This window comes from Oculina patagonica, chromosome 13, assembly GCF_052425735.1.
Source record: "Oculina patagonica isolate OP01 chromosome 13, crgOcupat, whole genome shotgun sequence".
Lineage (NCBI taxonomy): Eukaryota > Metazoa > Cnidaria > Anthozoa > Scleractinia > Oculinidae > Oculina > Oculina patagonica.
Genome location: NC_135770.1, coordinates 6,394,374 through 6,414,282, shown reverse-complemented (window position 1 = coordinate 6,414,282; position 19,909 = coordinate 6,394,374). Strand labels below are relative to the sequence as shown.

The following is a 19,909-nucleotide window of genomic DNA, read 5'->3' as shown; positions in this document are numbered from 1 at the left end:
GAGGGGCTTCGGAAGCCCCCCTATGTAACTTCCAGAATATTTAAGCAATCACCATGAAACTTATAGGATGTATTGTACGTCCGAAACTCTTTCTTTTGGTATACGTCACGTGGGGTTGTGACGTCACATCACGTGACAATTACATCATGATGTCAAAACAGCCGCCATCTTGGATCCGCCATCTTGGATTTCAAAATTTTTCCAAAATGCCAGAAAACCACCCAAAATCACTGCAAAGTACTCAAAAAGAATAAGAATGTGCTTTAAACCCGTAAAAATGTAAAAATAGGTTCATTTAAGTTGATTTTTATTAACAGAAACACGCAAAATTACAAATTTGGGAAAACATGCCTGTCAAAATGCCGTTGCCATGGTGATGTCAAGTTCCTGACGCATCATCCAACCGTACCAAATTGTTGCCAGATAAATTTTAGGAAAACTCAGAAAGTTTGGCAGCGTTTGGTTAAATCTTAAAAAAGTTATAAAAGATCAAAGTCAGCGCGGGCCTCAAAAGCCCCCCCCCCCCCCCGGTCTGAATAGGGTTAAACGGAAATATCTTGTTGGCGTTTCAAGGAATCCAAGGAAACTTCACTCATCCCATGTATCTATGTATTGCGGTATTTTGTAATTTTTTGAGTGATTTTTGGGGATGTTGGCAGGTGATAGTTTTTTTAAAAGAATTAGTAAAATTTAGACAACTAAGAAATATTGAAAATTTAATGTGAATTTAACATTGGAATTTGAAGTTAGAAATTGGCAGAAGGACACCAAACAGTCCCGTGACATCCTGGAGTGTTTTTGCATGGGGGTCAACTGTGTGATGATGTTTCCATTTTTTTCTTCAATCCCCACTGATAAAGAACTGTTGTTGGTGTTATGTTGGTGTTATCACATGTCAAGCCTTTTAACAAGGTATGAAAGAACACAAGGATTTAAATTATTCTGGTGCTCAATTTTTGCGTAACTAAAATTAATGTTACTCAAATTCCTGATGGATTCTGTCTTAAACTGTTACGAGCTTTTTTTTTCAAATTATTGCATGTCAATGTAAGGCAAGACAAGACATGCCTTGGTTCTTATGTAATTCTCTTAAAAACACATAAGATATTGACTATAATTTTGTCTGTGCTATGGCAATTCACAGTGGGGTGGTCTTCGGATGTGTCTTTAACTTGTAGACTGGACTGGACTAGTAAAACGCGGACTAGTAAAACGCGGACTTGTAAAACGCCTCTAGACACTTCGAATTCCTTGGCCACAATCATCTTACGGCTCTCTTCAATACATAATGTCTCAAAAAAACAGTAACCTCAGAAAGAAGTCAGAAGCAAATAAGGTCGAAAGACCGAATTTGAACATATAACGGCAAATGTTCTAATGTCACGAACGTAGGAGTCGTGTAGGCCCGTCACCTTTATTTACCACATACTGCCCCCAAATTAAAACAGTACCCTCAGAAAGAAGTCAGAAGCAAATAAGGTCGAAAGACCGAATTTAAACATTTAACGGCAAATATTCTAATGTCACGAACGTAGGAGTCGTGTAGGCCCGTCACCTTTATTTACCATTGACTGTTGATTTCTGGACGGGCCCCGTTCTACCTCGTGCGAGCAATACAAACGACTGCACTCAACAGACTTCAAGTAGTGGAAAGAAAGAAACATATGCACACAACTCATAGCATCAATCCCGTTGTTTTAGTAGGGGTTTGCAGAACGAACATGTGCTATACTGCAAAAACATCTCCACGCTAAAACAGACCATAGAGTGCTCAAAAAAGCTAGAAATATGCCGTCGAAGAAACACACAAGAGCTTCAAACACAAATTGTTTTGCTCGCTAAACCGTTTAGTTTTATCCGATTTACAAGCGCTTGTTTTACAAGTCCGCGTTCTACAAGTCCGTGCTTAACAAGCCCTCGTTTTACAAGTCCGCGTTTTACAAGTTCGCGTTTTACTAGTCCTCGTTTTACAAGTCCGCGTTTTACTAGTCCGCGTTTTACTAGTCCGCCTTTTACAAGTCCGCGTTTTACCTGAGTCCGCGTTTTACTAGTCCGCGTTTTACTAGTCCGAATTTTAATTTCCAGTACAGGGAACCTGGAGCAAAAGAGGTGAGAAAATGAAATTTCAGATCTCCTGCTTTCTCAGGCTTCAGGTATATAAAAGGGTAAGGATTTCACAAGTTTAGGTATATGAAAGGATAGGGAAATCTGTCATTTAAGTTTTAAAAAGAGCTTTTAATTAAAATATTTCGAACAGCTAAAATTCATGGCAGTATTGTTTTAATTTATTTAGCGCTACATGAAAGTGTCAAGAAAACGTCGTGTTCTAAGTCTTCCCCATGTCTTTCAGGTGTATCCGGGTACCTTTTTCAGTTAAAGGTATACAAAAGAGGTACAATTTCTGTCGAAAATGGTATATTAAAGGGTAAGGGGTTACAGCTCGGGGCGGAGCCTCCCCGTATAAAACGTTTTTGAGTAGCCCCCAGAGACTCGGTGGACCCTGCCTCCTTGCAATTGTGTTATTTCTAATGCAAACATATTGCGCAAAAACCCCAGATTTTCCCAGTTCGAATTCCTTTCACTTTGGGAACCCCGCTTCACCCTTTCGTCTCCCACTTCTCATAAGCTTCCCACCAGCTTTACCGGTTCCCGCTCCTTTTTCGTTAAATCCTAGAATACTACAAAAGAGTGTATAAAATAAATAAAATAACAATAAAACAAAAATAAATAAATGGGAATTTGCAGTAGCACTTCCAAAGGGCGGCTCTTCGTCCACTAATCCCGATCGAATTGGAATTTAGTAGTGTATGTGTTTGGTAGGCGAATAACTTGCCCCAAAAAGAAAAAAAATGGAACTTGCGCAAAAATCACGCACCCTTATTCGCAGGCAGGACGCTGGTTTTGCTTGTGAAAATGGACGCTTAAGGTTCCTGCAACAATAATCCGAAAATTGCACGTCAACCTGAAGACGACTTATTTTTCAGTCCAGACATGTTTTTAAGGTGCATTTTTCCTGTCGTAAAAAATCACAACCACTCTCAAACAAAGGGCAAAACTGATCTGCACCTCTACATTGTTCTTCACGCTACAACTGCTTCAAAGCAATGCCGCTACTGAGCTGTATTTACCCCGACTGATCCCCTAAGGGTTCAGAAGTTTCAGTAAAGAGTTAAACCCGATGTAACGAATCCCTTTATAATGAAAACTCCAGCAAGTACACACGAACTGTACATTATTCAGCCTGGCCAAAATGAACGTTATACTAACAGTGAAATGTATTGGGACGACACTTCGGTATAACGAGCCCGTAATAAAAAGGAACACAATTTTCCAAATACTTGGAAATTCGTCAGATCGTTATTTACTGTATTAATGAGGAGTTGATCTCTTCACCCATACCCCAACCCCACACCTCAGGACGCATGGCACATTCGTAGCAAAAATGAAACAGCCCTAGCTTAAATGTTTGAAACTGATCCAATACAAACTGAAACCGGAAAAATAGTCAAAAAAGAGTAAGAGCTCACAGCCAATAAACATTGTGTTCTTGTCTGCCTTTGAGCACACGGGAACAATTTACGCTCTTTATCGAAACATTTTGTCAAAGCTTGATACTCTCACAGCCTAGCAAAACAATATTATGGCTGAGATATCAAAGACTCGCCCGGTCTCCAACACGGTGATGTTTTCATCGATATTTCTCTCCGTTATTTGCTTCGCGGGATTGATTCACGTCGAGATCGAACTTCACGTTCATCGACATATGCTTCAGGTCTTGAATCAACATAGAGAAGAAAAGCTCGAGCTACGAAACACAGCAAACGACGAAAATGAGTATGTGATAAAAATGCTACACAGTGATTCAAACAGTGATACAAACAAAGGTGAGAAGTACAATTATCGACAAAATAGTTATAGGCGAGCGAGGAATTTTATTTATCTGAAGAAGCTACAGCTGAAACTAAGGAAGTTGAAACATGACTGCTGCGAATTGCCATCCAATGTTCTTATTTTGGGGAAACAATTCCCAGCAATTTAGCGCCCCTATATTCTAGTAATAAGTTTTGCACTACAAATTGTAAGTTTATAACTGTGTAAAAAATTGCTTTTTACATCTAAAATATGCGCCTTTTCTTGTAAGACGGTATCAAAAAAAAAAAGTTTGTAAGAAAATAATCCTTTCAGCAATAATAAATATTACATTAATGACTTCCTTTAATGAGGTAATGACTTCCTTTACCGAGTAACGAAAATTCGATGTCGCTACGGCTGAAGGCCTTTTATTAAGGTCGCGCAGGACCCTTGCAATCATTAGTATGTATTTATTTAAAGAGTATGCACGAACTGCCGGACGACTGAAGCCGACGTCAAACGAAATATTCATGAGAATGTTTGTTTTTAAACTCTTTTGTACAAGTAATTACTAGTAATTGTTCTCAGCTTTGTGCATGTGCGCTGGAACATAGGGAATTATCATAATTAGATTCGCAGCTTTGAATATATCACACGTTGTTGAAAACATTGACTCGGAAGGTCTTCGGAAGCCTCAAAACCTGCAATTTTGTGTCCAAGTTTTCTCCGCCGATATAGGATTTAAGAGTTGATTCGCGAGGAACATAAACTTGGTGAACTCTATTGTGCTATGACTATGGCGAATTTTTAAATTTCCTTCTCAAAATGAAGATAGCACGTTTCAAAGTTTAGAATTTACATTTTTGCTCTCTTAGAAGCCATTAACTTGTAGCAGTTTTTGAAATCGAAAATTTCGTTCTAGCCATAGCACAAAAGAGATTATGATTTACCACTAAGCTATATAATCATTTAATTCGGTGCGTTGTTCTAGCTGAAAACTTGGACACAAAATCGCATTATCTACAGTTAAACTTTTAAAGGCTTGTAACATCACAGACAACGGTCATCTCTCAGTAAAAAGACAATCATGATGTAATTCTATCATCCCCTAATATCCATGATAAATTGTAGAGGAATCGATGTTCAAAATGTAGCGAATTAAAGCTTAACAAGATAGCACTCCGTCAAGAAATTTGGCTAATGAATTTATTAATGAGCAAGGGTCCTGCGCGACCTTAAGGATAACATTCGGTGACATTTTTGCGTGACACTTAATTAGCTTAATTTTTTTTTTCAACAACTATGGGCTTTATTTTTAGTACTGAAACTCTGAGCACAAACATTTCAGTGAAGAATGAAAACCAAAGCCTAGTTTAGAAGTATGTTTACCCTCAGAAACCTATTGTTACCTCTTGTACTACTTGCACTGCTTTTCAGTACAAGCCATACGGTTTTTTTTCCCCGACAATTTCAGAACAAATCAAATCAGCGGTATTAATTTGAATAAGTTTCGATCTCGATTTATCTTGAAGGTCTTGTTAACCTTTTCAGGTTGTAAGTCACTGTCGTTTAACAACAATAACATTTATAATGCGCAAATTCCATAAAATGTTCAAATGCGCATGACAAGATTAAAAACGGAAAAAAGGATAAAGAACTAAAATTACAATTGAAAGTAAATAAACTTACAATAATTTAAAAAGAACCAGGAAAAAAATGCTTCATTTGAAAGGTGGGTTTTTTAGCTTGGCTTTAAAAATAGTAACGGTGCTGGCGCTTCTTATGTCAAATGATAGCACATTCCATAGTTTCGTTGCAGCACAGGTATAAGAATTTGACAGTGCACAAAAGGATAAACTCATGTAATTCCTCTGTGCATTGTCAAATTAAACCTTTTGGTACGTAACCGAAGCTTTGAAAAGTCCGTTTAGTAGACTGAGTGAAACATAAACATGAGAAGACTGAGTGAAAAAACATCAACTAAGTCATTCTGTGATGTTCCTTGCAGGACTACACATTCGTAACAAACGCAACGTGCCGGAAACAACAGACAGGAAAACAAACGCCAACGAAACCATCGATCGTGAAGAAATCAGAAAACTGCAACTTGCATTGAGTAGCCTGGCCTGTAATGTCAATTGCCCCAAAAGCTTCAGGGGAAGACGAGGCAGGCCTGGTCCCAGAGGCTCTCCAGGTAAACATGGACCGCCCGGGCCGCAAGGACCACAGGGACCTAAAGGAAACCAAGGTACTCAGGGAATTCAGGGAACTCCAGGACCTAAAGGCGACCAAGGCCCCCAAGGACCCAAAGGCGATCCTGGTAAATCTATCTCAGCCCCTTCAATTGTGCCACCTCCGATGTCCATAGTGGTAAATGAAACTGGTATAGCCTCGTTTCAGTGTGAGGCTAAAGGAAACCCGGAACCTAAAGTCACGTGGCTGAAACAGAATTCCAGTCTTGTCGCGGACAAACGAGTTGTGTCATCACGTGGTGGTCTGGTGATTACAGATGTGACATCACAAGATGAAGGAACGTACACTTGTGTAGCAAGAAATATTCTTGGAGAAATGACGTCATCGGCTTCGTTATCTGTTCAAGGTGGGTTATAAACATGTTTATCAACTGTATCAAGATTTGTTTTCAATAATTTACATTTTTCGCTTCACGCTCGACGGACTCTGTGAAAAAATAGGGACTGCTCGTAGTCTATAAGTTACATGATTGTACAGCTATTAGCTATAAAAGAAAGCTGTTGTCTGGGTAAAAAAAACAGTTAATTTATCATCCATTAAAATTTAGTATTTCAGGCCAACATGAAGATTTGAAGAGCTAAGTCCCCAATCTGTCAAGTTCACTGAATTGCTTCTTCCTTTTAGTTCAATGATTATCGTTTGATCAGTGTTTTTTGTTCTTTTTCTAATGTAGTTGCCGCCTTGATCACTCAGAAGCCCTCATCTGTAATCGTTGAAGAAGGACAGAACGTGAGCCTGATCTGTCAAGCTACTGGTCAGCCGACACCAACAGTCACGTGGCGAAAAGCGTTCGGTCAAATGCCAAAAGGAAAGACTTCAGTTGTTGATGGAAATTTGACTATACAAAATATAGCAAAAGCAGATAGTGGAGCTTTCGCATGCACAGTTAAGAATCTCCTTGGAGAAGACTCTGCTGCCGCCCAAATAATGGTTCTTGGCAAACTTAAATTTACGTTAACTCCTCCGGTGAAAGTTGTTGCATCCCTTTACAATTGTGTAATATTGCCTTGCACAGCTGAAGGCTCAGTTGATATCGATTGGAAAAGAGCTGGCCAAAGTCTCCCTCAGAATCATGTTCTTTATCCAAACGGAACTTTGCTTCTTCAAAGCGTTTCCACAAGTGATGCCGGGACCTATTCATGCGTGGCAAAAAATTCTCAGCGTTCAATCGAGGCAACTTCTGTTCTTGAAGTGTTCAATACACCCATGTCCTGCAGCAGTATAAAATCGGGCCGCAGTGGAAGCTCTTCCGGTACTTACATGATTGACCCTGATGGTAAAGGAGGCGTGACTCCTTTCAGTGTGTACTGTGATATGAGTGACAAGGGCGGTGTCGGCGTGACTGTCGTCAGTCACGACAGTGAGAGTAGAACCTATGCTGGTAACATTCCTGGATGTAGTGGTCGAGGTTGTTACAGTAAAGATGTGCGATACACTGGAGTCAGCACCGCTCAGCTAGCAGCACTCACTCGAGTCTCACACAACTGTGAACAGTTTATCAAGTTTGAGTGCAATAATGACATCTTGTTTATTGAGATAGGCTATGCTTGGTGGGTGTCACGTGATGGAACACAAATGAACTACTGGGGCGGAGCTACAGGCCATGACAACACATGCGCATGCGGAGTAACAAACTCTTGTACTGGTGGTAGAAAGTGTAACTGTGATAACTATGGCAAGGCCGGTTGGTTTGAAGACAGCGGTCTGTTGACAGACAAGTCTGCTCTGCCTGTGACACAAATCAGACTGGGAGACTTGGATGGGTCAGACGAAGAAGGATATCATACATTAGGAAAACTCAAGTGTTATGGTCAGGCGTAAGGTTAATAGCTTGACATCACTGACAGTTGCTTTACAAAACTAACAGACCTCAGCGAGTATAATAAACAGAACTTATATCATTGCATTTATCATCATTTATGCCTCAGTTTTGTTAAAAGCGGGTTAAGGGGGACTAGCAGTTCCCACTTTTAAACAGGAATGACTGACAACTTCTGTCTTGTTCCAACTTCTTTTTAATAAACGCTACACTCAGGCGTAGAACCTTTTCTGACAATGATGTTCTCAATTCTCTGGTGTTTAAAGCAACCCGCGCTCTTTTAAAGTGGCCAGTATTCTAGCTGTCAATCTCTGTTAAAACGTCAAATTTGATGTCGGAGTCTAAGCTTACGTAATGACTTGCGCAGTTAGTTTTCGTTGTAGTACGACTGCGCTTTTCAGGTATTAGCATAAAAACCTTCGAGCTATTTACTAAGTCGAAAACGCTTTCCTTTTTAAAATTTCCTTACGAACCGAACGTGAACTGGCCAAAATAAAACAGCGCGAGCAATATAAATATTACAAACATTGTTTTTCTACAACAAAAACAGTTACAAGTAATACAGTTGTACAGTTAGAGCTGAAAATAGTTTTTCTTGTTTACAAGTTCAAACAACAACTTTTCCACTAAACTCGAAGAAGAAGGGGCGTGTTATTCGGTAACTACAGTCCGACCCCTTTCCATAAATGAATACTAAGTTGTTTACGAGTTCAGAGCAGCCGTTTGTACAAGCCGAATTTAAAAGAATACTTGCGTACATGGTTGTTCAAACAAGGGTGTACAAAAAAGTAAATAAACATTGTACAATAGTTAAAAAGGTTCTTTGTCACTTACAGAACGTGGGAAAATAAGGTCAAGGTTTCCTGCTAGAAAAATATCACCGAATACAAGTGTATAAAACAACTTAAGGTCAGAAAACAAGTTATTCCAGGAAAGAATCCGTGGTTGACCAATCTAAGGTCAAAAAGGTCAAGATCTATTTAATCATAAATAAGCAAACAAGTATGTCCCTTGTTCTTAAAACAATGGTTGATAGTGTAGGTTACCTAGGAATGAATAAATATTATGAATTCACTTTGTCGTTCAATAGTCAAACAAAACTGTTTTCCGGCAAGTATCTCACAAGAAACCTTGACTCTCGTTACAAAAAACACACACTAGATAAGAAAAAAAAAGATAACTTCAACCAAAATTGCACTCAATTCAAACATTCCCAAAAATCAGTATATAATTGATACCATAGTCAAAGATGAAATAAGTGTTTGATGATAAAAATAACTCCACAAAAGGTGTCAAAAGAAATGAATTTATTACGCGAAAATTTAAAATTTGTAATGCAAAACAACCGTTCAAAAACCTCGACTTTTTATGGTTTAACAGTTTATTAATTAATTTAGCGAACGTAAAAAGGAGTGCATGTGATCTTAGTAGTAACACTGAAACGTGACAAACAGTATGGAATGAATAGCACTTTTTACTTTAGCTTTAACAGCATTTGGATAACATTTGAGAAAAATATTCCTTTAGATATAATGAAGATGAAACTAAGACCCACCCAGTTTATTGTCCCAACACTGTGGTTTCCTGTGTGTCAATAAACACTTATTTCAGTGCAACTGCTGTAACGTAGTCAGACACACAAACAACACCCTGCTTATTCCTTTTCATGTTATTTGTCAAAAAAGAAAAAATGTCTTCAAGAACAAGGTAATATAATTCCTCCCGGATTCAGAAATTCTTCCTCCTAAAGGTTTTTTTTTTCTCAAGGTCCCAATAAAGAACTTGAATAACTCCAGGGCTCCAAGGATAAAAAATTGAATTTTTACATTATTCAATGTTATGTTAAAAAAGAATTTCAGATACCCTGCTCCCACTTACCCCTCCCCCTCCCCATATACTTAGTTGACTAGGTGGTCCCCGCGATATGAACATTATTTCTGATGCAAAAAAATATATATATATTACGCAAAAACTCCAATATTGCGTAAATAAATTTCCTGGTTTTTCCATTTCCCTCCACCTTGGGAGCCCCTTTTTTCAACTTTTGGTCTCCCACCTCGCATACGGTCTCCACATGCTTTACCATAGCCATACATCAGGTTCCCGCTCCTGTCTCCATCAGTGCTTATACACTACATAAGTGTGTCTGAGCTCGGTAGGCGAATCACGCCCCAGAAGCGAAGATATGGAACCTGCGCGAAAATCGCGTGCCAAGCATAGTCCCACCACTTATTCGCAGGCACGACGCTGTTCCCTGAAACAATAATCGGAAAACTGCAAGTCGACAGATTATTTTTCAGTCCAGACATGTACTGAAGGTGCGTTTTTTTTTAAAAAAATTCATACATATTCCTAAACAAATGGCGAAATGAGTCCAGTTTTGGCCCTCCCTCTCAGTCACGCAACGTCGTTGCGTGAGCCGAACTAGCGGTTCGAACTGGACTAGCGACTAAGGGCAAAATATGCAACTCTATATTGTTATTCACACTACAAATACTTCAAAGCAATATGCCGCTAGGTACGCGCGAAGCCACTGTCGGTATATAGCAAAAGGTATATTCTTCAGCCTGGCCAACGTTACACTAACAGTGAAATGTATTGGGACAACACTCCGGTATAACTTACCCGTCATATGACGAGCACAATTTCCCAGTTTCTTGGTAATTCGTCATTATCGTAATTTACTCTACCACCCCCCCCCCCCCCCACCCCACCCCACACCTCAGAAGCATAGCCTAAAGGTTTGAAACTGATCCAATGCAAACTGAAACCGGACAGAAAGGTCAAATAAGGGTAAGAGCTAAGTGCAAACAAACACTGTGTTTTTGTCTGCCTTTAAGTCTTTGAGCACACAAGCACAAGTTTCGCTCTCCAAGACTTTTATATCCGAGCCTGATAATTCTCGTAGTCTTTCCAGAAGGTGTTATGTATATATTAAAGACACGCCCGGTCTCCAACACGGTGATGTTTTCATCGATATTTCTCTCCGTCATTTGCTTTACGGGATTGATTCACGTCGAGATCGAACTTCACGTCCATCGACAAATGCTTCAAGTCTTGAATCGACAAAGAGAAGAAAAGCTCGAACTACGAAACACAGCAAACGACGAAAATGAGTCTGTGATGAAAATGCTACACAGTGATTCAAACCAAGGTGAGTTATTCAGTCATTGCCAGTGCGAAGATAGGAATTTTATTTATTTGAAGAAGCTACAGCTGAAACTAAGGAAGTTGAAAAATGACTCCTGTGATAGCATTCTAGCGCCCCTATATTCTAGTATTATTAAACACCTCATGCAAAAAATTAAAGTTTACTGATAACTGAATAAAAAATTGCGTTCTGAATACCTTGTAAGACAGTATCAAAAAGTTATGTTAATACAACGTAATCCTTTCAGTATTAAGATCTTAAAAGTTCTTTAAGATAATACCGAGTGACGAAAATTCGATGTCGTGATGGCTGAAGGCCTACCGCGGGAAGCATATTTGTGAATACTTCTTCGATCAGATTATTTCAGTAAAGAATAATGCTAGCATTCAGTGACATTCAGCATTCAGTGACAACAATAACATTTATAATGCACAAATTCCATGAAATGTTCAAACGCGCATGAAAAGGTTAAAATCGGGATAAAAAGGCTGAAACGCTCAAATTACAATTACACTCTTTTTATTTTATAAGAATCTAGTTTATAAGAATATCGAGGCTGAAATTTCTGAATTTTTAAAACTATTTTAAGAATAAACCGAGACTGAGATTTTGAAAAGAATATAGTTTTCAGTTGAAACAAAATCAGGTATTTTCATTTCCGTCACTTTATCTCTGAGAGGAATGCTTTGTTTAAAGCCAAAACGGCCAGGCTGCAACGAAAAGCAATGGTACATGTGCACAATGTAACACGATACAGATCTGGAAACAAACACTTGTAATTGATTACCTAATACTTGCTAAAACGGAAATATCAAACGGTATTTTCTAAGAATGTTCATAAGAATATTTTCAGCCTAAAATCGGCAGAAAAATAAGAATATTCAGCCTGGGTCGGAAAACGTATTCTAATTAAAAAAAAAAAGAGTGTAAGAGTAAACTTACAAAAATATAAAAACAATTATGATAAAAATTTTTGAAGAAAAAAGCGAGTTTTTATCTTGGCTTTAAAAATACTTACCGTGCTGGCGCTTCTTATGTCAAATGTTAGAACATTCCATAGTTTCGGTGCAGCACATGTAAAAGAACGGTGCAGCACAGGTAAAAGAATTTGACAGTGCACCAGTTCGGGCGGTAGATATGATTGGTGAAGACAAAACCAAAACAAATTTTTTTGACCGAGAGGGATTGGGTCGAACCTGCCGGCTGGCTTTGCAGCCATCTTGCAATGCGGAGAGGAACGAACAATAATATTCACCATGAATTCACGAAAACGGAACATTTATTTATTATTTTCACATCATTTAAAGCCGTCTAGTCTGCCTTCAGACATCGAGCGGCATACATACTCCATTTGTAATTCCTCTGTGCATTGTCAAATTAAACCTTTTGGTACGTAACCGAAGCTTTCAAAAGTCCGTTTAGTAGACTGAGTGAAACATCAACTAAGTCATCTGTGATGTTCCTTTCAGGACAACACATTCGTAACAAACGCCACGTGCCGGAAACAACAGACAAGAAAACCAATGCTAGCGAAACCATTGATCGTGATGACATCAGAAGACTGCAACTTGCTTTGAGTAGCCTGGCCTGCAATGTCAACTGCCCCAAAAGCATCAGGGGAAGACGAGGTAGGCCTGGTCCCAGAGGCTCTCCAGGTAAACATGGACCGCCCGGGCCGCAAGGACCACAGGGACCCAAAGGAAGTCGGGGTATTCAGGGAATTCAGGGAGCTCCTGGACCTAAAGGCGACCAAGGCCCCCAAGGACCCAAGGGCAATCCTGGTAAATCTATCTCAGCCCCTTCAGTTGTGGCACCTCCCATGTCCATGGTGGTAAACGAAACTGATACAGCCTCGTTTCAGTGCGAAGCTGAAGGAAACCCGGAACCTAAAGTCACGTGGCTGAAACAGAATTCCAGCCTTCTCGCGGACAAACGAGTTGTGGCGTCACGTGGTGGCCTGATGATTACAGATGTGACGTCACAAGATGAGGGAACGTACACTTGTGTGGCAAGGAATATTCTTGGAGAAGTGACGTCATCGGCTACATTATCTGTTCGGAGTGAGTATTTCATGACCAGAACTTTGTGGGAAACAATCGTCTGTGTGCAATATAAAACAAAAACAACACGTAAAATAATGGCGGTTGGTGTTTCTTGCTTGTTTTCACGTCTTAGAGTAACTACAAATAAGATACCATAACGACTCAGTAGCAACAACAAAATGAAAGCGATCGCGATACTACGATTCCCAGTTGAGTAAGGCACAAACAAAGTTTGGTGACGAGGTTTCAACGTTACAACGGCATTGTTGTCAAGGGCAACTTTCTCTGTTTTCATTGGTAACAAATTTGCGTTTGTAATTGTCTTGCTCGACAATCTCGATGCTTAAATAAATACAAACACTACAAATATCGTAAGCAACACTTTATTACGCTTTCAAATAAAAAAAAATATATACACAGAGACAATGATAAAAGAAACAAATAATGAAATATATTATGCCTTAGCTGTTTTATATCGACGGTAACAGATCTGTGTTGAGAGTTGACGTTATGTTTAACGTGCGTCACTTTACCTTCATCGATCGTTAGAGTTTCTGTTCAACTGAAATTAAATCGTTTTCTAACTCCAGGGATTTTCTAGCAGCTTTAAGAATTCCTTCAGCTTTAAATATTATGTCTTTCTCAAGTGCAAAATGAATAACTCGCGAACTGAAATGAAGAACATTTGGCGCTTCGTAAAGCTGACAAAAGCTGACACCATTTCGGATCGAAATTTCAAAAAATAAGCCAATCAAAAAATTGCTCTGTTTCCCGCGAGGTCCTCCTTGTATAAAAGAACAATGGCGGTCAGTACCTGTAACGACAGTTACCAATGGAAACAGAGAAAGTTGCTCTTGACAACAAAGCAACCTCGTCCCCAGGGCCTTCTCGGTGACGAGTTTTCAATATGAAGAGCCGTTATTTTGAAAATTCGTCACCGAGAAGGCCCTGGGGACGAGGTTGACATCAATGCCGTTGTAACGTTGAAACCTCGTCACCAAACTTTGTTTGTGCCTTACTCAACTGGAAATCGTAGTAGACAGGACATTGTCCGAAATGCACGGGCCAAGTCCCCTTATTTTCCCTTTCACAGGCTTGGCAAACAAGCTAATACCATTTGGACATGTCACACGCAAGAAAGTAAACGAATAACATATTTCCAGGGAAACTGTGTACATTAAATTGGACGCGGGTGAGACCAACAACGTGCTGTCATGAAAAGAAACAGTAAAACACTCCCTTTGTGCATGTTTATTTAATTTGTCTCGTGTTCTCAAACTTCCGTTCAAATTCGTGTTTTACTACAGTATAATACCTGGCTTCTGTAAGGGACGGACCATTAGAAAAGTGATAGGGGGGTGGGGAATTTTCGGCTTGCACGAATTTTTTTTTCTGCCCATTTCTTGTGCAGGAATTTTTTTTTCGGGTGAAACCCTCTGCTCGAATTTTTTTTTAGACAAATGTTTTTTTCTTCAGACAAATATCATGTTTTGTTACTTTATACCATGTTTTTTGACAAATGTTGCTTTGTTGATTATTTTTTTTAAATATTTTAAAAATGCTGTTGTTCATTGACTTCATCCTTCAGGCACTGTTAATAAGTACCGAGGGGGGGGGGGGGGAGTGGTCAAAGGGCGGTGCAATTGGAAAAAGTGGAGACCAACCCCTTCCTTCTAGCTCAAAACACCCACCCCTGGTCGAGGGTTGAAATTACATGATCCACCCCTTTCTACAAAAAATAGTTAATAAGGAAAAAGTCTGTTTGATTGTCTGCAATGGATTAGAGGTTTTTGAATTGATATCAGCTTTTAAGTGCGATCCCAATCATACGCCACCATAATTGTCCCTGATGGACACTGTAATTCTATATGTAGTTTCTTACACATCTTCTTTCGCTTCTTAACACACCAAAGCAGGATGAATTTCTCGATCACTTCGTATAATAGATTTGTGTTTTTCATATATTTCTGTGTAAAGTCCGTGGGAAAACTTAGACATAATCATATGCAAAATCTAAAACAATACGTAATAGAAATTCATACCTTATTGTTACTTATTTTCGCGGGAACTTAATTTCGCGAAAATGGAACGGGCATATTTCGCGGGACTTAAATTTCGCGATTTGGCCAAAAAAATACGTTTAAAGGAACTAAATTTCGCGAAAATTGTCAAAATACTGGTCTGAATTACCAAACAGTTTGTCTCAAAATTGGCACAACTGATTATAATTATCCACAGCAATAGTTTCCAATGACACTGAACAAAACCATATAACGAGACGAAACCGGCTTATAACAGTTTGGTATGTTCCTTTGTAACAAAGTAGAGCTAGTTTGACGACTGTACCAAGATAATTGGTTTTGTTCAACCGAAATATTGGGCCAAAATAAATTTATAACATCAGTCCCTAGCTGTTTGATCAGCCCTGCATTTAAAGTTTGTTAATTATGTAGCAAACTGACGGTAACGTTGATTAATCATAACGAATTATATAGAAGGATATTAAAGTTCGCGTCGTTATTTTTCGCGAGAACCTTTTTTCGCGGGTCTTTAATTTCGCGGTTTTTTGAAAATCGCGAAAATCGCGAAAATTAAGTCCCGCGAAAATAAGTAACAATAAGGTAAATAATTAGTGCAGAAATCCTATTTGACCGGAATTGACAACATAAACTAAGACCACTGTATATCGTACCATTCATGTTTGCAATCTGTTTGAGAAATGAGTTAACTAGTAAGCAGTCTACGTACGATAGAGAGAGACAAGCTAAAGGAATGTTATGATCACAATCCATCTAGGGGGGTGTAAGGGCATGCTCCCCCAGAAAATTTTGAAATTTCTAGGCTCGGAAATGCTATTTTCAGCGTTCTCCACCATATATTTCGTCGAAAAATAGATCTCATCAAGTGTTAAATGATGGCAGGTATTTTCAGGTATTAATAGGACCTTTCCTTCTGCACGAATTTTTTTCTTTGCCTTCCCTTTTGCACGATTTTTTTTTCTTACCATTTTGGCTTGCATGAATTTTTTTTTGGTTTTTCCCCCACCCCCCCCCCCCCCCCATCACTTTTCTAATGGTCCGTCCCTAAATAGAACCGATTGAGATTAACTGTGGAAAATAAGTAAATGGAATAAAGCTGTGCGACAACCAAGTGAAATAAATAATAAAAACACTGTGACAACACCTGCAGTACTAAAACACAGATTTGAATTTAAGATTAAGGTGTACAATCACCTGGAATATCAAAACACGATTGCTTTAGATATGTAGCTATATGTTCTACACTCTTCCAAAACATCTTCTTTAGTCAATTAAAGCACGCCTAGAATCCAAACTGGATTCGTAATTTCCTACTTGTTGAATGATGACATTTTTATTTAATTTAGTTGGCGCGGTGATCACTCACAAACCCTCATCAGTCGTCGTTGAAGAAGGACAGAACGTGAGCTTGCTCTGCCAAGTAACTGGTCAGCCGACGCCAACGGTCACGTGGCGTAAGTTGTATGGAAACACCCCAAAAGACAGAAGCACTTTCGAGAATGGAAAGCTGAGCATGGTGAATGTAACGAGAAGCGAAGGAGGAGACTACGTATGCCTGGCAAAGAATCTTCTTAAAGAGGATTCAGCCTTGGTACAAATTACTGTATTTGAGACACTTAAGTTTACATTACTTCCTCCCCGTAAAAGTTTAGCATTATCCACTGGAAATGTGTTACTACGTTGTTTAGCACAAGGAGCAAGAGAAGTTTTTTGGCAGCGTGTAAGCCAGAGTCTTCCACCCAATCATATCCTTTATTCAAACGGCTCTCTGCTTCTTAGAAACATCGCGCCCAACTATGCCGGATCCTATACTTGCGTCGCGAGAAATTTCCATCGTTCCATAAAAGTGAATACTTTGCTAGAGGTTCGAAAGCCAACCTCTTGTAGTGAAATTAAGTCAAACAATATAAAAATATCTTCAGGTAAATTTATGATTGACCCTGATGGCAAAGGAGGCGTGACTCCCTTCAGTGTGTACTGTGACATGAGTGACAAGGGCGGTGTAGGCGTGACGGTCATAAGTCACGACAGTGAGAGCAGAACTCATGTTGGTAACATTCCTGGATGTGGTGGTGCAGGATGTTACAGTAAAGATGTGCGATACACTGGAGTCAGCACCGCTCAGCTTGCAGCACTTACTCGAGTCTCCCAGAACTGTGAACAGTTCATCAAGTTTGAGTGCAATAATGACGTGGCGTTTATTGAGAGCAGTTTTGCATGGTGGGTGTCACGTGATGGAACACGGATGAACTACTGGGGAGGAGCTACAGGCCATGACAAGATGTGCGCATGCGGAGTAACAAACTCTTGTTCCAATGGACAAAACTGTAATTGTTACGGTGGAAACCGTGCCAGTGCCAGTGCCGGTTGGAGAGAGGACAGCGGTCTGTTGACAGACAAGTCTGCTCTGCCTGTGACACAAATCAATCTGGGAGACTTGGATCGTTACAACGAAGAAGGATATCATACATTAGGAAAACTCAAGTGTTATGGTCAGGTGTAAAAATAAAAGCTTGACATCACTGACAATTGCTTTACAAAACTAACAGACCTCAGCGAGTATGATAAATAGAACTCATATCATTGCATTTATCATCATTTATTATATAGCCGCGAGTGTTTTACTGGAAAATAGACCACTCGTAAAATTCATACGAAACTACATCCGGGACTGTAGTGGCGTATTTTCCATATCCTAACCAGTGAGGATATCGATGACGTCATTTCCCGCCTTTGCACGGTTGTTTGTGCAAAGCTGCTAACGCCGGTTGGAAATGGCGAGCTATCGATTTGTGAAGTTCTCTGAAGCCAAAATAAAATCTTTCACTGAGGAGCAGGAAAATGCTAACACGAAGAAAAGACTTCACATGACTTAAAATTATTTAAAAGAGATTCTTGCTTGTGGAGAGTCAGACGAAGGGAGGGAAAATCAAGACATTTCAGTTGCCGAACCTCAGGACTTTGCGATCAAAAAACAGAAAAGCGGTGAGGTTGAGCAGAAACAGATTTCAAAATGGTGAATTATATATTATCAGTGACATTGATGAAAGCTAATAAACAGACTGTTTTAACATTTACGATATACATCTTCTGAAAGCTTCAGTTCGCGAAATTTTGCCTTTCAGATTGGCAATTTGCTCAATTGTTATATTCAGCCGTCGATCGTGTTTAACCTCTTGATGAATATTGCTTTACCACTCGAAAATAAAATTCATATCTTCGCGCCGCCGTGTAATATCCTCTTTGTATCTCGCAGTTTATTACAGTATTATTTCAGCGAAAGTAAAACGGAGTGCATGTGATCTTACTCAAACAGTATGGAATGAATAGCACTTTACGCTTTAGCTTTAACAGCATTTGAACAAACAAAAGACAATTGAGAAAAATATTCCGTTAGATTTAATGGGTCTTTGTTTACTACAGATCTAGAGCAGTTGCTAAGGAATTGCTAAAGGTGGTTTTTGGTGGCAAGCCATTTTGAAGCGTTTGGTAATGCTTAACGGTGGATTTTTGGTCGGGAGAATAAATACTTGCATTTAAAAAAATTGATATTGCGCGCGCGTAGCTAGTGCCAGTCCCAATCCGCGCATTATAATTTTTAATCCCAACTCTTGGAGGGAAGGGGAAGGTTGAGTTGCGATTTTTTTAAAAAATCACAGATAACATAGTGTTCTTTATAATCCTACGTATGGAATTACCGTTTAAATGTAAGAATGGAACGCCACCGAAGAAAGTCTGACAATTAATACGGATGTTTATTACGCCATAACTTCAATAATAATAATGCGAATTTCATAAAAACCGTACGAAGCATTAAGCACGTGGACGTTCTTTATCTGTTGGCACTGATTTTCTATCACTGAAGTGTATGCCCTTTCAGTTGTAGGGTTTTTCTATTTCGGTCACGTAACTTGTCAAATATGGCCGTGATTTGAAACTCTTGAAGGACTCTTCAATAGAACAAAGCTGTGCAAAAATTTAATCCGTAGGAGGTTTGCTTTCCAAAAAATGACGGTCAGAAATCTTTCGTAGCAACAAATTGGTAGTTAAGAAGGCCCCTTGTTCTGTCGCACTTTGTAATAATCATCGCACTTTGTAATACTTGTCGCACTTTGTAATACCTGTCGCACTTTGTAATAACACTTGTCACACTTCGTAATAAAATAGCTGTCACACTTTGTAATAACAAGTTGTCGCACTTTGTAATAAATTAAGCTGTCACACTTTGTAATAACAAGTTGCCACACTTTGTAATAAGCTTTCAAATTTCCTTTGAATAGGATATTTGGTAGAAATTATATGACTTAACTAATCCCCCAGGGCACAAATACGTCCTTCTTTGATATTTTACTTTGTATACTAAACTGAGGAGATGAAAAAGAAACGCGTTCTCCCCCACGCTTCTCGCAATTGTTATTTGTCTTGACTACGATGTATCGCGACAGAAACACTTTGTCATCACGAATAATGACTTAAAAATCGGTTTTGTTAAGCCGCCCCATTGGCTAGGTACTAGTCTAATTTATCGTGCAAATGAGACCCTATTGCATGTTTAATTTGTAAATGATAGCTTAATTCAGGTATTAAAAAGGTATTTATCACATCTTAAATAAAGATTCGAATTTTAAATATACTGGCATCTCCTGCGGATGAAAATAAAAAGGTTTGTTTCCGTGGGAGTTTTAGAGAGGACGAAACTGGAAAGCAACTTGCAGGGACATAGTGTATCAGTAAAAGAGTAGAGGACACATCT

General features: G+C 39.1%; 2 protein-coding genes across 2 annotated transcripts; both read left to right on the top strand.

Annotated features, from left to right (window-relative positions):
- Positions 1–3,592: 3,592 nt before the first annotated feature.
- On the top strand, positions 3,593–7,975 carry LOC144634930 (uncharacterized). Its single transcript, XM_078493984.1, has 3 exons — positions 3,593–3,884; positions 5,861–6,451; positions 6,779–7,975. Exons 1-3 carry the CDS (start codon positions 3,641–3,643, stop codon positions 7,924–7,926), a joined length of 1,983 nt encoding a protein of 660 aa, XP_078350110.1. The 5' UTR covers positions 3,593–3,640; the 3' UTR covers positions 7,927–7,975.
- A 2,874-nt stretch (positions 7,976–10,849) lies between these two features.
- Positions 10,850–18,336, top strand: LOC144636900 (uncharacterized). Its single transcript, XM_078496102.1, has 3 exons — positions 10,850–11,078; positions 12,545–13,135; positions 16,503–18,336. Exons 1-3 carry the CDS (start codon positions 10,850–10,852, stop codon positions 17,657–17,659), a joined length of 1,977 nt encoding a protein of 658 aa, XP_078352228.1. The 3' UTR covers positions 17,660–18,336.
- Positions 18,337–19,909: the final 1,573 nt, after the last annotated feature.